Raw genomic sequence first — 24,014 nt, forward strand, 5'->3', positions numbered from 1 at the left:
TTTTTTAATTTTATTAACACAATAAACTCGAAAATACTACAATTTTATAAGCGATTCATAAGAATTTTCGTGTATATTGGTAGTAGAGTCAGAGACTCTACATTTTTACAAAATTGGCACTAACGTAGACAAATGGTTTATAAGTTTCCAAGTTATATTTGAAAAATTGTAATAAATTTAAAAGGTAAACATCGTGATAATCATCAGTTAATAAGAGATGATATTCATACAAAAGTTTTTCTTGTTTACCTCCTAAATTGGAACATCATACACGGAGCACATGATAGAAAAACAGAATGGTATTTGCAAGATCTCCCCCTCAATTGATCTTTACATATTTATAACAGTTGATTTAACTTGATTTAGAATCGCGTCAAACAGCTCTGTAGTGAACAATAAAACATGAAGAGAGTCGATGTTATTAAACAAAGTTCAGCATCAATTTGTAATTGTCAACAATAAACTTTTTGGAGTTGATTATTATCAAAGGTTTCCTCAATTAATGTAGTTAAAAGTTATGTATTATGAAAATTTTATAAAGCACATCAGTAAATGTGTTCACTAAACATTTTTCATACTTATTTGTTGTCTGAAATTATATTTATACTTGTAACTTCCAAATTTACAAGAGAAATCATATTAAGATTGTCCAGAATTGGATACTCTAAGATTTAAAATTTTAAACTTCCTAAACTAGCGCAAAATTGGAACACAGTTTTAATACGGATTAATATTTACTATTTGGCTTTGTATTTGAGATTAATTTGCCAATAACTCTATTTTAATTAACTATGCAAAGCGTTGCGAACCGAATGGACATTTGGGAATAACAATGCCACACACTAGTAACATCATTGAATTTAACAATGATGCTAAAGTAGATGAGCTTTACGCATAATTTATATGATGAATGCTTTACAGTCAGTAACAACAGAGTAGCAAATAATTATATGTTTTAACTCGTGGAAAAGGACCGTTTAAAGTACTTAATTTATTGGCAGTCAATGATAAAAGGCGAGGTGATGATGTCCGCTATACTGGATCACAATATTATGAGTGTAACATATTAAAACAGTTTGCAAACGCGTGATATACAATACTCGCAGAGCTTGTCTTTTGTCCAATCTCATGTCGTTACATTGGACAAAATGGACAAATAATTAAGACGTTATCTTATATCCCGACATGCATTCAACAGGTATATCACTGTACTGATAGCTGACATCCATCAAGGTCCGCTTACGGCCGCCACCGTCCGCTGCGGGCGCGCGCAGACTTCGCCAGGCGAAGGCGCGTTCGCGACCGCGCGGTTGAGCTGGGCTCGGAGTGCGGGCAAGCAATAAGGCTCTACTTACGCGAGGAATGCGATCCGGGCAGTAGCGCGACGCTTAGCGTAGCGGGTGAGGCCGCGTGGCCGGGCTGCGGCAGACTGTTGCTCCCCGGGCCGCTTCACTTGTTACTTCACCCGCCGCCCTGCGCACTCCCCGCCCGCACCCCTCGCCCGACCCCCGCGCCCGCCCTGCCGACCCCACCCGGCATCCGCTCACCAATATCACGGGTCCTTCACTTCGCAGCGTCCTTACCTTCCCGGGATACCTAATACCTATACTAAAATATATACCTTCCGATTTAAAAATATATCAAAAACCTAACAATGAAATATTATTGATTTCAATGCGTAGTATGATAATTGGAAGTTACTTTTACTCTACTAAAACCTGAGCTTTCAATTGCGGCGTAGAATGTTGTAAAGCGAAGTCTTGAAGTAAACTGCAAAATAGATTCAGCCTATTAGTGTAATAATACACCCCTTAGTGTAATAATATTTTGATGACCCATCGTAAAAGACCTTGACTTCTAAATAAGTAGGACAGCGGGGGTAGAGGCAATGGTTATATAGTTGGAAAGCGCAGAAGAACAGAATACAAACAACAAATTACTGTTATAGCCTCTTGCATACAATATCATTCATTTATAAAGTCATCATTACATAAAAGTTATAATTGATGCAAGTTCACAAATATAAATATAGGTAGGTTATATCTAGATATTTATAGATATTATATAGTATAATGTCACATTGATTCTGATAATGTACAATGGAAGAGTTAACTGGATACAGATAATGTGAGCAGAAGAAAGAAAGGACCTCACATTTAATTTGCCACTTAGCTGGCAGCTCTATAAAAGTTTAAGTCTTTTTCACCTAGTAGTTAAACTTTGACGTCTGCGGAAATTAAATTCTCTACATTAATTAAGGTTGACGATGACCACAATAACTTTGTTTAAAACAATGAAAGAGGGATTCGAAACAAACCATAACAATGGAATACGATACGGCTGATGATAATTGAAGAATTGGTGATATCTGTCCAAGCTTTGAATGAATTTATGTAGGTATGTTTGTAATCTGGATAATAGCGTTTGGTTGGTTTCTATTCCTTCAAGAAAGCTGCAGTGATGATAAACAAAGGAAAATTGGTCCAGAAAATCTTCTTACGAATCCAAAAGTTCCTAAAATTAGTTTCTGTCCAAAGCGTGTGATTTACTTCTGCAGATGTACGAATCTTAAATTTGATCTGAGAGTGACAGTAATCCATGATCACTGATCAGATGGCATTGAGTGACTAAAATAGGTAGTTATTTTAGTACAATTTCAAATAAATCTTTTGTCAAAATCTGGTATAATCCTAGCAGCGAGATTAACCCAATTCGTACGTTTGATCCAACCCCACTAGAACTAGAGCAACAAAGAATTTCGATGCCGATCGCAACATATTTGAGTATTAGTAGCTCGGCATGGCTTCACCCCGGGTTATAATGGAATACAAATGCTTAGTATTTGTTAATCAAAGTTGTTCACACGCGTACTACATTTCAATGATTTAGAAAAAATAACTTGATATTAGGATGGATGGATGATTAAAAAATAATATAAGATCATCAATAAATTGAAAAAAAATTTGCTAAGAACAGATAACATTACTGATAATAATAAATAAATTAATAATGAATACTAATATAACATTACATGTTATGAATATTAAAATAATTTATCTGCAATGTTATGTATGTATTTCTGACCCTCATAAGGTAAGAAAAACAGAACAAATAACAATATCCATATTACATATACAGACCTTATTTGCTTTGAAACGAAATAATCGAATAAGTTACCTACACAACACAATCATCGAAGCAATTATGTCGTATGAAGTTACGCGTACAAAGCCTTGCAGCAATCGAATTGATCTTTGAAAAATCACATGCGATATTTTTCCTTATAAAGATTTTCCGATACTCGTTCTTCAATCGTAACGTTCACAGGAATTGAGCTCTGGAGAGATCGCCTCTATCGGGAATATAAATACAAATTGGCCAACTGGATGAGTTGTATTATAAATAGAATTGATTGAACGGCTTAAGGCTGACTTGGTTTTCCAACTTATTTTCTGCAATTACGAAGTAGGAAAATTTTCTTGAATAGGACTTATAAAACGTATTTCCTTTGTTGTCTAAGAGGCAAAATTATAAAGCTGTATCTGGTTGCATTGCATTATTATACGTAATTTTCTTTGAATGTTTTAACATCTAGCCACATCCTACAAACAAGTGAGCAACCAAAGAAATATAAATTTATATTGTGATACGTATTTGCTCATTACACAAAAAAAATTATACCGATATATTTTCGTGTACGTATGTAATTTATTTTTGTGTAATTGGCATTTTCCAGCACAAAGAGACAGCCAAATCTGCTTAAATTGGATCACATTATATTTTGTAATTTTTTTCATGATAAAGAAATCTTCAATACAAGAATTTCAATAAGAGAGAAGAATAATATATATATTTAATAATATATTTAATAATATATAATTTAATAATATATTTCGAATCCTATACATCAAAAATTGTCACATAATGTCTCTTAATCCTCTAACTCGACGAGCTCATTTAATTCCTGAATCAAAGATCAAGAGTCGTCTTAAATTAGTACTTAAAACTTGCTAGAAACCTACAACAAACATACAACTTTGACCCGAAGCAAATCCCTGACGCCCGGATTCAGTCATAAATTAATTTAACTCTATTTATATGAATAGACCGTATTATTCGGGATTGAGAACGTAGAATATTAGTTTTGAGACAAAACCCACTTGCATGTCTTGTTTCGTTTTAATTACACACTCATTAAAACTCGGGTTGAATTACATTATAATGAGTCTCTCAGAAGCTATTTTAAATGTGATAATTACATATTCATAATCGTTATTCTACGTAGTTACGATCCAACTAATGTAGTATAAAAATATTATATTAAAATCGCTTACTTAACATTTACAATAACAATTATTTATTAAACAGGTAAAATAAGACGCTTTTATATGAATGGCTGTCATCTGATAGAATAAAAACTTTAAAAGAAGAGCACCCACAATCCACATTCAACCTGAATTCTCATTCTGGTCACTTCAAAGTTCAAACAAAAACCTTAGGTAGAGGCGGTAGAGCCTACGATAAATAAACTCGACAAGAAATGTAGAGTGCAACCAAGATCGATCAATGAAAGACCGTGGTGTGTTGTATACTTTTATATATTAATACGTAATGCATGTCGGATTTAATTTTATAACAGTTCTTATGAACTCTACTCCTACAGGATAGTTTAGTAGGCACTCAATAGAGCCTATAGGTTCATAAAACGCATTGGCAATAAATCTGTTTTATGAGCAGTGATATGTATTACATTTATTGTCATGAAAATAAAGAGACTTGATACCTAATAGACCACTATCGAATAACACATATCTAACTATATCGTTTATGTTATTATCTAACAAAAAAACTATTCATGTAAGTAACTACCTACATACCAATTAATTTAATTTAGTTTTATGTGAGAGATTAGTAGATATGAATCTCTTTCTAGATGTGCAAGTCATTGGTAAAATAAATAAATACACACGTCATTTAATTTCACAAAACATAACATTACATGTGTTTTAAAGAATAAGCTATTTGAACAGAATTTTTGTTTTTGAATGTAATGGGTGTAAATGACAGTAAGTAGTGTAGTGAGAATAAGTTCCTACGCCTTTGTATTTTAGTGGGTATGCTAACATTCAAACTGTACTTCATTCTAACTACAATTTTCTCAATCTCTCAATTTTAATATCTAAACTGGTGAGTAGTATTTAAGTTATGCTTAGAATAATGTATAGAAGTTTAATGAACACGTCAATCGTAACGAAATTCCCAAGTTGAGACGAAGTCATCACTCAAACATACTTAATTAAGATAGCGTTATCTTATTTTATTTAAACTTTAGAATGTCATGATAATATTATATCCTCGAAGATACAAATAACTTAGATTTATCACACTTAAACTGACGAAAATGTGGGTACATTTAGGTACGGTGAAACAATGTATTATTTATGCAGACCGCGTTCTGTTCCTAATCTACAACAATTAGGTACGCTTTCTTTCGGCATTTTGTTGGCTAAAATTAAATTAGACACAATATTTTTGAAAATATTGAACTATTAATTTCATTTAAAAGGAATGCATTATGCATGTAAGAAGAGTCTAAATAGAAATTCTCTTCTAAGGTAGCCTTAGAATAAAAAGCTAGCACTGAACTCCATTAAAAATAAAAAAATAAAAATAATGCCCCACACAAAACCAATATTACAACCAAGAGATAAACTGATATTTTTCAAGAATGCTAAATAGAAATACGTAAGCTCCATGTTAACCTATAGAGGTTAATGAAAAACTTAAGTCGTGGTAACCGTGCACCGATTGATGGAGTTTACGTTAATCCACGCAATTAAGCTTAGAGCACGTCTTTTCGCCAATATAGACTGTTCATTGATCATTTTACATGTCAATCAATTAGTTATATACCTACCTATATGTATAAATTTTATTGAACATGTATTAATATATACCTACCTAAGTCTCATTATGTAAATAAAACATAAAAAAAAACTTAAATTTAAGAAGATAACCTATCGATAGATATATAAAAAAAGTTATCCTTAAAATGTTAGAACAGAATATATTTTCAATTTTGTTGTTGCATCTTTTATTAAAGAGATAAATATATTATCTAGAATATCCATATGTGTAAATAATGTTGAAGCTAGCGATTAATTTGTAGATAGTTATCTTGTTTTCAGATATAAATGGTAAACATATGTTTGTTTACTTGCAAAACATTATAATAAGTTTGTTTTTAGAAATAAATAAAAACTTGTTGACGTGAATCGTGAAGTATCGTTTTCGTTTTAATACTATATGGAATTATGTAATCTTGATCTCAAATCAACTAATTATATTTTAACTAAAGAAGTATCATAATCATTTTCCATGGGGCCATTTTTAAATAAACCAGTTATTATTTCCCATATCTAAGTACCTAGGGGCTCCATCTCGCTTGTCAGGTAAGCGGTTAGTGTCCTGCATCACGTGTGCATCACATTAATGTTGCCTTCTTCTTCGTAATGTTGGATCTAGTGAAGAAGAAAATTTGCATAGTTAACGATAAGAAAAGGGAGTTACAGAAAGGTGTTTGAAAGGACTGGATTACGGAGATATATTTGTTAGTGAACGTGATATAAGTAAAATATATTTTGTGAATAATATAAGGCATCAAGTGTATTAACATGTATTAGACGTTGTAGGTAGGTATATTAATTAGCATGCAAATTGATGTAACAAGTAGATACTTACATAGCAAGTATTTTTTTCCTTATTTGTCTATATCAAGTCAAGTTCAATTATTACATTTCGCTACCTATGTCAAACTATAGGTACCTAGCTGTGCCTGCGATCGCTCGCATGGGAGGAGGAGATAAGAAGAGGTTTTCCCCGAGCTAATCCCGTTCCCGTGGGATTCCGGGATAAAGAGCAGCTTATAATTTTCCCAAATGAGTGTAACAGTGAAAGTCCTATCAAAATCGATTTAGTCATTTCAATGATTTGGCCGGTAAAACTGAAAGGCTCAGAGTTTTACAGATTATGTTCGTGTTTATTTAAGTTTGTAGGTAGTTACTTGGAAAATTGTAATTTTGATATTATTTTCAATTATAATGTAACAAATATAGAGGAAAAATATATTTTATTTTCTGTAGATGATAATGGAATATAACAATAATAAAAAGAACCAAAACATAATAAAAGATGATGATAAATGAAAGACGCATTATTCTTACATTTGGCTGGCCTAACCTTTTTTTTTTATAGTGGGGAAATCTTCCAAAGATATCCGATTATTCCAAAGATAGACAAATCCGACATAACCCACGGCTCCTTCCCCGGGGGCCGTGGGTTATGTCGGATTCTTACCGACTAAAACCCCACTGTGTTCCGTCGAGCCGCTTTAATGAGGGGGCCGCGGGTATTTGTTAGAATTCTTCCGCGACGTGGCTGGCCTAACCTACCTACCTACTATCTACAATCTAGGTACATAGGTAATATTTTTCTGGGAAATAAACGATCTCATAATATTATCTCTGCTTAATACAAAATAAACTCATAACGTCACTCTAATTCTACACAAGGATGATAAGAAGTTAGCAACTGTTTTATTATTTATGACGTTATGTAGATTCTTGCCTTACCTACAGCATAGATAGGTTCGAATGTACGCATCACGTTTATGGTAAACTAGCTGTGCCGCGCAGTTTCACCATTTGGTTTCACCCACGAACGAACCCGCGGACAAATGCAAGCATTTCTATAGCTCATGTGTTATTTTGGATCATAAGCTATATCACTACCAAGTATCATCAAAATCTGTTTAGTGGTTTTCACGTAAAAATGCAACAAATCTAAATCCATCCTTCCTCACAAAGTTTCGCATTTATAATATCAGTAATACACTTTACTAGGATTATTAGGATATCTAAAGGGTCTCTGACTGTGGAAATAAATTCTCAGTTCATCCAAAATCTTGTAATTCAATTTGTTTTCCAAGCTAAACATTACTACTGTGCCTAGCCTTATCCCAGTTCACTTGGGGTCGGCTCTCCTCGTCATTCTTCGCCAGAGACATCGATTCTGGGTCATCGAATCATTTACTTGAGCTTTCTTCAGGTCTTTGTTGATAACAGACATCCAAGTTTGTAGAGGTCTACCTCGCTTTTTCGGTCCAGAATTTATGGCCAAGACTCGCTTGGTCATGTGCTCTTCGGGTCTTCTCATCACGTGGCCATACCATTGGAGACGTCTTTCTGACAGCTTCTCTTCAATTGGTCTAATCTTGAAGCTTCCACGGATATGAGTGTTTCTCACTTTGTCGGCAAGGGTAACCTCCAGCCCATCTGAGCATCCTCATTTCCGCTGCGTGTATTTTTGTCACATGGGCCTGTTTTATGGGCCAACATTCACTACCATAAATGAGAGCTGGGCGGATCGCTGTTTTGTATGCCTTCCCTTTCACACGCACCGGCATCCTGTTGTCACAGAGTACACCGGACAGTTCCCTCCACTTCATCCAGCCAGTGTTGATGCGGTTGGTCACGTCTGCGTCAATGGTACCGTTGTTAGATATAACAGAGCCTAGGTATTTAAAATGGTCGACAGTGTTAAGCGGGTGATTTTGAATGTTAATAGAGCGATCTTGGTTATTTGAGCCATGGCGGCACTGCATATATTCCGTCTTTTGACGATTGATCTTCAAACCTGCGGTCTCTAAGGCGTGTCTCCAATTCTCCAGTGCTTCTTCGAGATCTTCGGCACTATCTCTAATCAGTACAATATCGTCTGCGTACAACAAATCCCAGGGAGGTTCTCTTTGCAAGTTTGCAGTCAGATAATGTATGATGAGATTGAAAAGTAGCGGACTCAACGCCGAACCTTGGTGGACACCCACTGCCACCTCAAATTCCTTGCTCAACCCTGCCGGACTTCTTACCTTAGTAGTTACCTTATGGTACATATTAGCAACCGCATTGCTTTTTCTAAGCTATTTTCTATTGCTTTTTCTATGCTATTTCCAAGCTAAACATTGATCTTAATAAATTCCAAGGAGTTTAAAACAATTTATTTCTACAAAGTTTGATATGTCAATCAATACAATGAAGAAAATAATTTACTCCAATTGAAGACGAGGCGAGCTTAGCGTTTGCTAAGTTATTAAGTATTCTGTGCTATAACATAACTTTCCATAGTATAGACTATATACAATACATAGTATATTTAACGTAATACAATCTTTCAAATAAATCAATTCTCAGAATCATCATTACTTGGCCCTCTCAGTAGATATAGGTACTTATATGTATAATATACCTAATTTGATTGTTTAATTTTTAATTAGATGCAACTAATAAACGAATAATTGTATTCATTGAAAGATTTTTCATTATTATGTTTCTCTGTCCTTTCAATTTTTTCATTATTTAAGTGATACGACATTTAGTTAGGCGCACAAACTTAAATTTTAAGTAGGCATTTATGAGATAATTATTAATAATAATTTATTATTTTCCTAGCAACCTTATGTTAACTTGAATGCTTTATTTGAAAATTTTCTCCTATGAAAACTAATCTGCCAATTATTTTGTGTAAGTTTCGTGTGAATAATGTTGATATTATGTTACTTACCTATACTTAAGCTAAAATTGAAAAATAACAGCGACTCATTTATTCAACCTTCATGGCATCCATGAAAATTCCGCAGCGTTAAGGAAAGCCGATAACACATTCAGAACATTAGGGTGGAACATTCCAGACGTAAAGTGATGGGTAAGTGTGTCCCACAGGATTAAAGCAAAGGCAAGACTTATTAGTGTAGTGAAGTTTTCATCAGCTATGGCCTATGCTACGAAAGGAGAGAATCATTACAAGTACAAAATTTGCTTACACCCGAGCTTATAAACTATTATCATGGATATAAAAATATGAATATTTTATTTATATCTCTCTTTATACTGACACCCACGTATTGACCTTTTCTCATATTTTGTTACAATTTTATTACTTTATTTTGTAACGTGATTTATAAGTATAGGTTCAGTAAAATAATACTAACTAGTAATATTTAATATTATAGAATAATATTTGAAGATATTAGACTAATATTTTGAAACTGACGAGTTTATTTCAACTGGTAGGTACGAATGGAATAAAGGCTTCATACTAAAAATAAGACCACCAATGAAAAATGTTAAAATGAGGCGAGAAAACTGCGTCTTATCTGACTCCCACGCCTACAGCCTTATTTACAACTAATGTATGATATAATGTACTGTATGATATAATGTACCTGCCTCACGAGTAAACATCACCTCTTTTAATTCACTATATCCATAAATAGGTCAACCTACTGAAAAGGTAACTTAACGGTATAAACGTGACTGAACTCAAAGACCAACTTCAACTTTTATATACACTTAAGCACCGGACATATAGTTAGATGAGTGTTCCTACTTCTGTGTATGTTCAGAGTTCGAGTGGGGCGAGGATATTATATAATTTCTCAATAGATCGCCAAACTTCAACGGTACGATGTCGAAAACATCTGTTATTTTCATATCCTAAATAATTGTTATTTATGATCAAAGCCTAATTAATAGCATTTTTTATGTAATATTAATCTATAGAAGCCCTCGCTCGTAATTTACTGACTTATAAGTTGTAAAATATTGAATGACCTCATTAAATAAACCAAAAACGAGGGTACTCGTGCGTAATAAATATTCTGCACTATTCATATAACCTTGGTTTCTTATTACGATTCAAAATGTTCTCAGTTATTAAAATAGCTATTTACTATGCTGTGAATTAAAGAAATAAGTCTTGCATTATGCAGCGATCAAATATGAAATAATGGAATTATTCAAAATATAATTATTGCTCTAACTGCAGTACAATAGATCACGAAACACCAAGTTCCCTATCCTTCATAAATATTAATTGAAGTTATAACCAAGGCCGTAGCAGGTATTGCTTGGTATATTAACATTCCTGTTTATGATAAGGCGATTGAATTATGCACGTATTTGTTCCGCGTAATATTAGGTGCATACACGAGCGCTATGTAATGTAGTTGGTGATTTGATCGTATTTATGTATCGTATGGTTGTATATGAAATATGTTATTTAATTCTTCTATCTTTAAGTGTTTTTATTACTCTTTTAAATAATCTATACAAATATTATAAAGAGGAAAGGTTTGATTTTTTGTTTGTATGAATTGAATAGGCTCCGAAACTACTTGGCAGATTTGAAAAATTCTTTCACTGTTGGAAAGCTACATCATTTCTGAGTGACATAGGCTATATTTCATTTTCAAAAAAAATAGGCATCCTTACTAAAATTACGATAACGTAATCCAAGGTGTGAAAAAAATATCAAAAAACTACCTTACATCGCGTGCGCTGCGAAAACTGTTGATGATAGAACAAAATGATATACTACATTTTTTTAGAACACACCATTGTCTACAAAAAATCAGCGGCAGCATATCTCTAACTATTACAGTCATGTCACAATAAGCGTTTTTTTATTGAAAAAAAGAAATTAAAATACCACCGCTACAAAAAGCTCTTTATTTGTACCTTGGTATTAACCCTTATCAAAATAAATGATGTATTATTTAATATTATATAATATTTTAATAGCCATAAATATTACACTGTTTTTAGCTTTGTTGATTCTACACGTTGGGAAATGTAATACTTATAATAAATGCGAAAGTTTGTGAGGATGGATGTACCTACTCACTCTTTCACGCAAATACTACTGAAGATTACATTGAAATTTAGTATACATATATAGAGGGTAACTTGGATAAACATATATGTATATCCCGGAAATCCCACAGGAACGGGAACTATGCGGGTTTTTTTAAACGCGGGCGAAGCCGCGGGCGGAATGCTAGTTAATAAATAAATTAATCAATTAAATTCTATATGTATTATATATATTAAAAAAACCTCTCAGGTTTAAGAAGTGTTGCTATGGGAAAATAAAATAAAACAACATTTTCCGCCGTCGCATTCCATATATTGTATGAAAACATGTACAATAAAATATATAAAAAATATTAGATTCACGTAATAATTTTAAACGTAAAACATTAATATTTGATGGAAACGAAAATGTTTAGTAAAATTTTAATAAACTATGCTTTCATAACAATGAATGCAACCTATCCTCTAAATAAAGAAATATGGTGATAATGGCGCCACCTGCGACTACTAAGATGTTACATGGTTAAGATGTTATCCCTCGACTAATGATTTGAATGATAAGTGCTGCTCGAAGTTTATTAAAAATTATATCTGTAAAAACTTAAAACTTATCTAGCATAACTAGAAAATAACTTAAACATAACATTCGAAATAAAGAACTCCATTTCTTCTTTTGGAACTGTAAATCTCTAGCCGCTCGTCGGCGGTGAAACAGGTTAAATTCTTTCGCTTAAGTGGGCGAACCGAGAGGAATATTTATTTTATGAGACCTTTAGCCCTAAACAGGTCGCGCATGAGGCCCTTGAGGTAGCGAATTTCGCGCTGGAGGTCCGCGCATTTGTCGCCGAGGGCCGCGTGGTGCTGCCTCAGGTTCTGCTCCTCGTTGAGCAGAACTTCGATTTCGGCCTTCTTCTTCTGGCGGTAGCGCGTCGCGGCGTTCTTGTTCTGCTCCTTCTTGCGCGAGCGGCGGTCGTCGACGTTGCGCGAGTAGGGCTTGGGGCGGGAGGAGGAGGAGGCCCACTCGTCGTCCGTGGAGCACGAGCGCGGCGACGACGGCGGCGACGAGCCGCTGGAGCTGGCGCCCGACGGCTGCGGCGACGTCAGCTGCGCCGCGCGCAGCCGCACCAGCTCCTCGAGCGCTTGCGAGTCGCAGTCGTAGTCCGGGAGGATCGCCGGCGCGGCCGCCACGGGCCAGTGCTCGGGCCCCGGCTGGGCGAGGGCGGGCGGCGCGACGCCCTGCGCGTGCTGCGCGTAGCTGAGCAGCAGCTGGGTGGCGGGGCCGGGCGGGCTCTGCGGGGGCGTGAGGTGCGTCAGCTCGACGGCGCCGTAGACGGTCTCGAACTCGCGCAGGAGCTCCTCGGTCGGCTGCGGGCCGGCTTGCGGCGCGTACGGGACGCCCGCGACGGGCACGCCCTGCGGCACCTCCACGCGCTCCGGTACTTGGGAGATGTTTTCGAAGATCGGGAGGTCCACCTTCTCTTCCAGCCAGTTGGAAAATATGTTTTCTGAAACAGAGAAGAATCTGTTAGAATATTGCCACAATTTGTAAATTCGTATCACGTATATTTACAGTGAAATTGTGAATATAGCGTAGAAATATTAACTTTTATTTCACTACATATTTTGAAGTCAGTTCAATTTATATATTTTGTAATAATTAAAACACGAGTGTCTTTAACATAACTAAATTCATGATGAACTGATTATGACAAAACCTATAGTCTGCATTCTACATTAATTAATGTTATCAAATAAAAAGGCAACTCAATTATTATTTCTGAGCAATGCGTGAGTAGTACGCAGTTATAAAAATGTATCTAGCTTAACCTAACAAAATACCATCTCATGGGGAATAACATTTCGACAATAATATTTTTCAATTTCAATGGTTGTTTTGATATTACGGAATTACTGTTAAATCTTTTTTATATCATTCGAAGGTTTTTACTTTTTATATTATTATTTAAGAAAATAAACAGAAGATATCATCACTTCAAAATTAAGGCATGAGTTTTAAAATGTATTTTAAAAACCAAATAACATTTTTTTTATTTGCTAATGAGTTCATTTTAATTTGCAAATATTTTAAATTAATGAGCAAACATAGTATGTTTGCAAAAAACTTCTATCAAAGAAGAACTATTTGAGATCCAATTTTATACAACCAAATGACCTTTACATTTTAGCAGAATGTATTAAAATGAAAGACATGTTAAAGTACAATCAAAATATCATTGTTCACATTGTAATATTTTTAGCATTTAAAGCAAATATATGGTTAAGAGCTTTTGTTTCATTATTAACGTCTGATTGGTTACTCAATCGCGAAATTTCCTATCAGTCTCAGGCGCATTGAATCGATTGTGAATCGACATCTTCGACATCCCAACTACACACAATATTCAATTGATTCTAATTGACACTATGTAGCACTGATCATTCGTCGACCACTCCATTCCGACTATTTTAACATAATGATAACACGATTTCACTGACCCAGATAAAGTTCAATACGAAATAATTGTAGTAACTCTTCCGTTATGTTTAATGATATGCTGTGAGAAACAGATTTTAAAACGATTATTTAAAATCAGCAATATTGGCATCAAATAAATTAAGTAGGCGCTAATTATAAGAATCATTAGAGACACAACAAAGTAAACGAATATACAAGAATATTAAAATGCATCCTATTTTTACTTCAAAGTCCGCTAGTAATCGAAAGTACCTACTTGTGCTACTACTTAGTAGTCTAAGTAGTGCTTTTGAAAAGCTCAAAGTTCATCGATTAACTTGAATGAAAAATGATTTATGATTTTATACTATTTGGTGTATTTTATCTATTATCTATTATTTTTTATATAATGCTCTATTAAGATGAAGAAATTCTATGAAGAAATCTATTAAGGGTATTGCGCACATGGTGGAATCGGAGAACGCTACGACAAATATACAAGTGTGCTAAAAGTAGAAAAAAGTAGAATGCTTTAAAATAACACGTGTAACAAATACTAATGCTGAGTGTCACTGTCAAAGGCATAATAGAAAAATACGAGTGTGTAATAATAGCTATCTTCCCCTTACAATAGATAAGTAACGTAATGGATTTAGAAATAAACCACAATATAACATTACCTCAACTTCACACGTATAGAAATTCCATAAAGTGGCAATATAAATTGTGGTATCAATTTTGTATTTGTCTTTAACTGTTTTGTAATAAGTGTAACAAAGACGATACAATTCATAAAGTACGCACAAAATGATCATCTACCTAGATCATACTACCTTTCATAGTAAAACATTGTGTATACAAAATAAAGTAACTTGACAAGAATTGTTATTACTTTTTCAAAGAACTGGGATTTATTTGAAGTATAGTACACACTTCTGCTAAATTTCTCATTATCCGCTGGTTTTTCATGATACATTACATCTCCTAATCATCTAAAAATCCCCCACAAGTATCCATAATATTTGCTTCGTAAAAATAAATTATCTGAGGAATGTTCAGTAAGTAATAACATAAAAACTCATTGTCATAGCCATAAAATGTCCTAAGAAATACCGAGAACTAGTATAATAAGGAAAAATATGGGGGTAATTCCCTTATTTTTTAATAACGACGCGTGTTTAAAACAACAGTTACAGAAGTTGAAATTAACTTGACAACAGACAATTACGATAAACTTATCGGGTGTGCGTCCATGCCCTCAGATATTTCTCGTTACATCTACTTTTAAACCATTATCATGTTGCCAAGATACAAGAACTGCGTTTAAAGCACAATAGTTTTAATACGCAAATGTAAAATTTAGAAATAAGGGTTAAAAAGTTCAAGATAGATATGATCAAAGGTTCTGCAATCAGTGTTAATGTACGATATTCTTAGAATGGGTCAATGAACCTACTTTGGAAATTTGTTTAATCGCGCAGAAGTCCGAGCGCTATAATCATTTTAATTTATGTAATTATATTCTAGGTAGGCACTAAATCATTGCCTACATCTAACAGTAACATGGTCTCGTCAGTAAAAAAAATTAAAAGATCTAGTCACCATGTTGTTTTATTCTTTTACAATTAAAATCATAGCAAAAATATTTTTGTATGGTATAATGAACCGTTATCAAACATTGTCGTCAATCATAAGGTGTTAGTTAAGTTTATTTGTGAATAAGTTCAACGTAAGCTCAAAAGTTTCATGAAGTTTTAAAGCATTAAATGTTACAAATAGAAGTAAACAAGCCTCCTTCAAGCAATCAATATCAATGCGCAAGAATGGAAACAAGTGGGCAATAAGTCGCTTTAATTATTGGGCGAGTGGCGATCGAGGTCGCCTTGTAAGCGAACTGGTTTATCAGTTAACAGCGACCTGCGACGCAAATGTGGAAAAATTTATCCCAAACAACCACTAGGCACCGATACCATGGAGTATCGCCAAGCTATATACCTATATTGCTTCCCAAGTCTATCCTAAATATTTAAGAGAATACATAATATACTGGTTTCGCAAAGCCAGCGCACTGCATAAACTTTATTACGGTGTGTGTGAGGCATGCAGATACACGACACCCCGCACACTGCTTCTACTTGTACCACAATCGTTGGCCACGTGAATGTAGCGACGGTAATGTGCACGCGTGCAATCATACGATTTGCTTTTATACTATGCAAAATATATTCAAACTTGTGTCAATAAGCAATAATAAATGGGGCTATAAATATAAACTATGTACGCTTCTAGATAACATGTTTACAGAATGAGTGGCAAGTTACTCGTTATGTTTATTTGTACGACGATAAACCTTCACTCTAGTGAGCCCTAATAAAACATGCTTCTGTGCGATCTACTGCACATAAATAACAGAATGTTAGATATCGGAGAGTGACCTAACTGTTAAAGCAAAACATGTGTGATAGCATAGCAGATATAAACATGAAAACAAAAACAAGTTTTCTGCTGACAGTGCTTTGGCTGACCTCTATCAAGTTACCTCGAATTGAAATCAAAACGAAAGTTTAAAGACATGGGCTTGGGATATTAGGATATTGTATAAATCAATTAAAATCTGATCATTATCTTCGTCTTTTGTTCTTGAACACACAAGAGGAATTAGAGCGTGAAGGCCTTGATATAATTGCTTCGTCACAAAAACATTCAATGAAAAGAATCAATACAACTGAATCTAGCATTGAACATATATTTAAACTCCTACAAAACACGTACCGGCATACAGATCTGCAAGTGCCATCACGCAGTCCAATATTTTTACGAATACTTGTCCTTTATAAATATTCTTACTGCTAGAATACTCTAACGATAATTCTACGATTATATAGGCAGTGCTATTGCAGAATCTGAAATCCTCGTGTTGCGAGCAGTAGTCGTCGTGAACGTTCAGTGCATCAGACACAATCACCTAACGTCTTTTAACAAGTTTCTGTGAGTTGAACACTATCTCCTTATTCCAAATGCAGCGATAGTGGTACTTCATTCTAACGGCGTCCAAGCGGCTCATGGGCGGCGGCAGGCATAGGTCGCGAGCCGAGCGCGAGCGCCCGAAATGTTCTCCTCGAATCGAATTTATTGTCACGGATATAGCAACCAGCAAACGCGCCGCGATTCACGCCACTACTGAGTGCGCGCGCGCGTGCAATGTCAACGTCGGACCTCCGCTCCTTTCCCCTCGCTCGCACACGTTCTCGCACCCAGAGAAAAGAAATTACAACTCTGCAACTTCACGCTACTGCAGCAGGCTTTGCATTTCAATTACCTAAACAATGTCTCATATTTACGATCACGTTTCAAGTTACAATGATTTTTCATATCAATTATCATCTTGAGAAGTGCCCAAAAACTTATTATTCCTAAATACACGTAGATTTAGAGATACAATATTTTAAAGTCTATTTCATCCATTGCGAAAGTTTGTAAGGATGCTGAAATCTACGTACGCAATCCATTAAAAATTAAATGGGAAATAATATAAGTCCTAAAAGGACATAGTTTACTAAGAGGAAGTAGTTAAATCGCCATTTAATGAACGGACACCTTGGGACATTGGCTAAACATAAATAAAATACGTTTTAATAGCTATAACCAATTCCGATCTTAGGCAAGATAAAGGCAAATCATAATTATATTAGTTAAATTCGAGTTTGCATGTTATAGTACGTAGCGCTTGGTTTCCAACAACCTTAAACTTAAGCCATTGATCAAGAAAGGAATTTGTTACTTTCCAATGCCGAAAATCAAGCAGTTGCCACTTTTATTTCTTGTTCTTTCACTTACCTACATTTGTGTAGGCATTAAAAATATAAATAAAAGAGTTTTTTTTTTTCTAATTAGAGAATTAAGATATTTCTCCCACAGTCTTAAAATTTAGCCTTTGTAATAAACACAATTTAAAAATATATCTTAACCCCGTGAACATTGTTTGTGTTGAAACATTAATTTGTACTTTACACTGGTTATTTAAAACCAACTTTCTACTTATTAGGCCTTCAAGTACAAAGCAATATAATATACTAATTAATACATTTTCATGATTTGTACATTACATGTTTAATGTTTTATATAAAAAATAACATTGTTTTATAAAGTTTATATAGCATAATATATAGGCTTTTTTAAAGAGACATTTTATTACCACGCTAAACATTCCTGAATTTAAACCGATTATTAAAATAATATAATAAGTTTAATATGTATAAATTTCAAATAGATACGTGTACCGAATTTTAATAATGACTCATCAAATCTTAATCATTATTGAATCTTATGTGTTCAGTTGTTCTTAATATATCGTCACTGGAAAGGCTAAATTACTAAAGCGCCAAAAGTGCATTTTACAGGAGAGCGACTTAAAGTTTTTTTTTCTGTTCAAACAGGCATAACTTTTTTTCTTGTATTCCGATGTAATAATACTGAAGGCAAAAAATCTTTATAAAAATTCTATCTACCATTTAAAATAAACATAATGCGTATTACTCTTGTATTTTCGAAGATAGTGTCGCTTTAGTATAAATGCTCTGAAAACTACGTGAGCCAAAAGCGCTTATCTCCATAAACATATTCAGACACAGTAAAGCATAAATATTAATCACTAACATCTATTGATATTTAGGAAAAGAAAAACAACTAATATGCCACATACAACTAATATACAGAATAATACAGTTTTAGTCATTGTAACTTATACATAAGAACTGAATTTAAAGACATCAACTAATTTAACTAACCTTACTTTTGATCTTTGATTTCTTGGATTTGTCTCTGTCCCGAATAGCAGGACATCTTTTTGTGTAATAGTAGTAATAGTCCTACGTTCATCAATTTTCTCGTAAGGCAAATTTACTAAACGACCTTTTCGTTACCATTTGCGGCAAGTCAATAATACTTAAACGACAACAATTAACTGAATGACGCACTTTAGGTTTCTAATCTTACCTTGAAGGACACATGGCAGTAAGAAAAAAAAACTAACCAACAATTACAATAAAAATTATTTTATTTTCTTTAGGTAAGTAAAATAGACGCATCGACAAAAACGAAAAATGCCACTGCTAAAGCGCCATTATCTCCTTAATTAATGCTCAGATTGCTAAAAGACCTAGACCATTGTATAGAGAAGAAAAAACCCAACTCAACCATATAAAAAACGCACTTTAGGTATTTTGGCGCTTTAGTACTTTAGCCTTTCCAGTGACGATATTATGTTTTATCAATACTATTTTTATAAGGTCAAATATTTTCCGTCATCATGCTACTGATAAAGATAATTACGCAGAACTCATGGAAATTTTAAATTTGTACTGACAGTAAAATAATAATTATAATAATTAGAGTTCATACACTGTTTGCACATCAGATAGAGATTGTTTACTTTTTAATTAAAAAATTCTTGAAAAAGTACCTGTTAAAATTGTAAGGAAAATACAACAATCATATGATTTAGGACAAAGATCAAACAAATATTTGATCACGTCATTGTATAAAATTGTAGTAGTTACATATTTGTTTAGTTAAATAAAAAATACATTCGTGTTATCTATATTTTAGAAATAATATAAGTAAATCATTTTAAAGGGGCCTGATAGGAAAAGGCAGTATGCACAAATTATGCATCTAAATAATATCATCACTATCGTATAGTCAGTGATGATATTCAATACTATTAGAAAAATAACCAGAAAAATAATAATTTATTTACATTACCGACGCCAAATTAATTAAAATCGGAAAATTATCCAAATTTACAGCAGCAATTATTATAAGCAACTATTTTATAATATTAAATATAAAAAGCGCTCATTAAACTTATTCACATGCGCGATAATAAAAAGATAATTCTATAACAAGATCACACATGCCACGGTACAAATGTGTGATCAGCAGGGGTGTGTCTTTTTTACATAATTTACATTTACGAACCGGAGCACACTGGCTTTTACGAGATATATAAATTAATTTCATTGCATTTTATTGGGTGACTCGGATTTATCTCAATGATTAATCATTTTCGAACCAGTTGAAATTAGTTTTCACAGCAGTGTAATATTGTGTATGCAAAATAGAACTTGTCGATTCTGAATTAAATAGATTGTCTTTTTTATTGTTCATTTTACAAAATAATCTTTACAACACTTTTTTATAATATGATAATTATTATTTTTATTTTATTTTTTGTGGGTATCATTCTCTTCTCTAACATTAAGTTTTTATTTTTCATTTGTAATTCCAATTAGTAAGTTGCAATTTTAAGAATTTAAATCGTACCATCCAAAACGTTTGTTAAATTTTGGGTCAGTTAAAGTCAGCAATGTTAAAATAAGTATATTTAAGTTAAGTAATTCATGTCATCAAATTATTAAAAAAAGGCTTCAGTCATTATGAGACTAAAGCTAATACATAATATAACGATCTATTAAGTCTAAGTAGTCGCAGGATTGCATTTCATGCCAATCATAGTTGTAATAAGTTTGTACAAATTTTTAATGAATAGTTTATATACAATAATAACCAGAGAATTAGAAAAAACAGATTTTTTGAATCGATGCCTAAGAAACAGCGTCATAAAAAAATTTTACACTCAAACTTTTTTTTAAGGCAAATCTGCACGTCTTCAAACTTATTTGACTATATGTTATAGAATATAAACGACATAGAACAGAGAAGAATGATTATTATTAGTATATTAAAGTTGCCTCCGTTTTATGATACTTGTTCTCTCTATATTATTTAAAATTCTACATACATTTTTTAGAAAGCGTGATAAACTAGTTGAAACTCTTAGATTGTGGTATGAAGACGTAGCAAAAATAATAAAAATATAGTATTAAACATAACATGTTAAATAATTTGTAAAATATATTAGTTTTAGAAGCGGATTTGAATTTTCCTATTTCTTTTAAAACGTATGTCGAGCAAAACACAAGCTATAACTTAATGGTTAAATGACATGGTCCCTTGATTCGAGAATTTCCTGTCTGTTAAATTTGTTCGGAATATAAATAGACTGAAATTGATTGTATGAGCACCTCCATCGCCTAAACAGTTGTGTAGTGTAGCAGCAGTAGTGTGGAATTTAAGAGGAGTAGGTACTCAACTCGACTCAATAGTTCAGTCGATACGAAAATTGTATGTTAAATACCTATGGTGAAATAAAGCCCAGCCCACAATACTGTCTTAAAACGTTTGCAATTACCTGTAATTTTCTTGATAATACATACATTATTATTATTTCATAATTTTATACGGGGTTAATTATTTTCAGCATTTAAACGCTTCTAATGAAGATGCAAAATACGCGGACGTCACACATTTGCTTTAAAACGCTTCATCGCGATCACTTTTTAAAGAAATATGTGTTTTTTATCCTGAGAAAGAAGTTCATCTGAAGTGCTGCCGTTTTCATTTAAGAATGCAGTTCATCTTCAGCCCTTAATGGGTTTCCAGTTTCCACTGCTAGGACACGGACCTCTCGTAAGGGAATAATAAAAAAAAATAGGCCGTAAATGGCCACCACCACGCTGGCCAAGTGCGGGTTGGCCGATATCACATGTCGGTGAACTTTTTGATTCTTCGACATGTCGGTTTCTTCGCGATGTTTTCCTTCACCATTCAAGCAGCGGTGATGTTATATAAACATGCGCGGATAAAATGGAAAAATCAATTTTTTTGAAGAGATCAAAGATTTGAAGTTCGAGGTCCTCACCATTTAGCCGCCACTGAAGTATGCAATTGAACCTATGAATCCGACGCAAGCTGACTTTAATAATATAAAATAAAAAAACTGCATATCTGTGCGTATCGCTATGAAATTATTGTCAAAGAAATTAATCAATTAACGAAATACATATAATTTAATCTGTATTTTACTATTGAAGGTTTAGGGGAAAAATCCTCCATACTTAATTGAATAAGAATGCAAATATTAATCAGCAAATAAATGAATACTAAGTGCAGTAATTAATGCCTTTCCAGATTTTCCCGCATCTTAAATAATGTAGTTATAATATTGTGTAAAATCACTACATATTATAAAACAAAGTCGCTTTCTCTGTCCCTATGTATGCTTAAATATTTAAATCTACGCATCAGATTTTGATGCGGTTTTTTTAATAGAGAGAGTGATTCAAGAGGAAGGTTTTAGTATATACTTTATTAGGTTTTAGACAAAGCGGGCGAAGCCGCAAGTGGAAAGCTAGAATAAGATAATAATTACTAAGTGCAATATCGAACGCCTTTCCTGATTCCCCACAACTCAAAATAACTAGTGATAATGTTGATATTTATATAGAATACTAATAACCCAGAGCTTCGTTAGCTTAACCTTTCAGCGGTCGCACCCTTGCGCCGAACACAAGCAGTCGCGCGCGGTCTGTGATTCCGCAAATTTAAGTGTCTCGTTTGGGAAAACAAATGAATATTTCGACTTCTTGTATAGCACATGTTTAAAAAGAGGTATTAAACATGTGAAATAAAATAAAAACAATTTAATTACTCATTACTTCTTTTATTTGTACTTAATAGAACAAAGGTCTATAAAAACTCAAAATTTTTGACTCTGGGTGGAAATCACCGTTATAAATCAACATTAAACAAAACAAAATGAAATTTTCTTTTTTACAATTAACAATTATAAACTTGACTATAATTATCTTAAAAATAAATCACATTCATCATCAATTGACACTGTGTAATAGGAACGCTAAAATGACACCTATTTTTGAGATCATTTTACGTAAAGTTCTAGAATAATCTAAATTATAATAAAATTAAATAAAGAAAACATACCTAAAAACGACTAATTTTTGTTTAGAATAACTATAATAAACTATTCGTCATTAGTGTCCATAATATCTACTGGAAATGAACATTCTCAGCATATAACAATCACATGTTCTAGGCACATGTGTTTTTCACATTTGAAACAATTATAGGTACTTTATTTGCGGTTCTTTTTCACTAAGCTCAGCGTCTGATTGAACACACTCATCCTGTGCTGGTGAAATTTCTATTGGGTCGTCTTCTTGGTCCGAAACGTCATCGAAGACCTCATCTTCTGATTCCACCTCCTCTAAAATGCGAGATATTCGACATTCTAAGTCTTCGTAATTCATTGTCTACAACAAAAATACATTGTTAAAACTATACTTTTATATTATTATAGTATAAAGCATAAAAACTAATAATAAGATACAAAAAACATAAAATATTTACCTCGGCTTCGGTTTAATTGCACTGGATTTTTCTCGAACACAATCGGTCGCGCGCGGAATCTGAGACCGCAAACACAAATAAGAAAGCACATGTACATGCAAGGAATGTCACAGGGCTACTGAGAGGTGCTACCTCACCCCCTCGAAGGTATCACGGAAGCGCAAGCGTCTATTGTTTACAGTTTCAGTATATTGACTAAAATAAGTTCGTTGCGGACTCAGAGACCGCGCGCGACCGCTGGAAGGTTAATTTCAATTCACCAACAGATTTTAACACGATATAAATCAATCAGACATGAATGAATCCCCATTAAATTTGTGATTGCAGCAAAACGTATCTCAATATAAATTGCAACAATATTATTTGCAGCTATAATAGTGGAGCCAAAAGCAATTCTGTCCTTATGCCCTATTTTTACAAGCATGAGCCGCTGAATGATATTAGAAATAAAAACTATGCAATTTACAGAGAGCCGTCGGAGTAAGTTAGAACTTAAGAGTTACTTAAAATTCTCAGCTAAATATGTATGATTAAATTTCTTGTAGAATCTTTATTGTCATTAACTACTTATTGTTCAAGAG

The 24,014-nt window shown here is 33.6% G+C and overlaps 3 protein-coding genes across 4 annotated transcripts in view; all 3 read right to left on the reverse strand.

The window, feature by feature from the left end:
- The window catches only part of LOC123694183 (regulating synaptic membrane exocytosis protein 2), a 102,215-nt gene extending 100,796 nt beyond the window's left edge, over positions 1–1,419 (reverse strand). The window contains exon 1 of the mRNA XM_045639530.1: positions 1,356–1,419. The gene's annotated coding sequence lies outside the window, so the exon portion shown is untranslated. The remainder of the gene's footprint in view (positions 1–1,355) is intronic.
- A 6,847-nt stretch (positions 1,420–8,266) lies between these two features.
- Positions 8,267–8,950, reverse strand: LOC123694555. The gene has a single exon (XM_045640019.1). It carries the CDS (start codon positions 8,948–8,950, stop codon positions 8,267–8,269), a length of 684 nt encoding a protein of 227 aa, XP_045495975.1.
- Positions 8,951–11,999: 3,049 nt separating this feature from the next.
- LOC123694147 (activating transcription factor of chaperone) overlaps positions 12,000–24,014 on the reverse strand; it is a 32,059-nt gene continuing 20,044 nt past the window's right edge. For both annotated transcript variants that reach the window (XM_045639464.1, XM_045639465.1), the window contains exon 5: positions 12,000–13,213. In XM_045639464.1, the coding sequence (XP_045495420.1) occupies positions 12,465–13,213 (749 nt within the window). In that variant the 3' untranslated portion in view covers positions 12,000–12,464. The remainder of the gene's footprint in view (positions 13,214–24,014) is intronic.

Source organism: Colias croceus, chromosome 9, assembly GCF_905220415.1.
Source record: "Colias croceus chromosome 9, ilColCroc2.1".
Taxonomy (NCBI): Eukaryota; Metazoa; Arthropoda; class Insecta; order Lepidoptera; family Pieridae; genus Colias; species Colias croceus.

Excerpts from the sequence above, each read along its gene's own strand:
- LOC123694555 (XM_045640019.1), bottom strand. The coding sequence starts at position 8,950 with ATGTACCATAAGGTAACTACTAAGGTAAGAAGTCCGGCAGGGTTGAGC.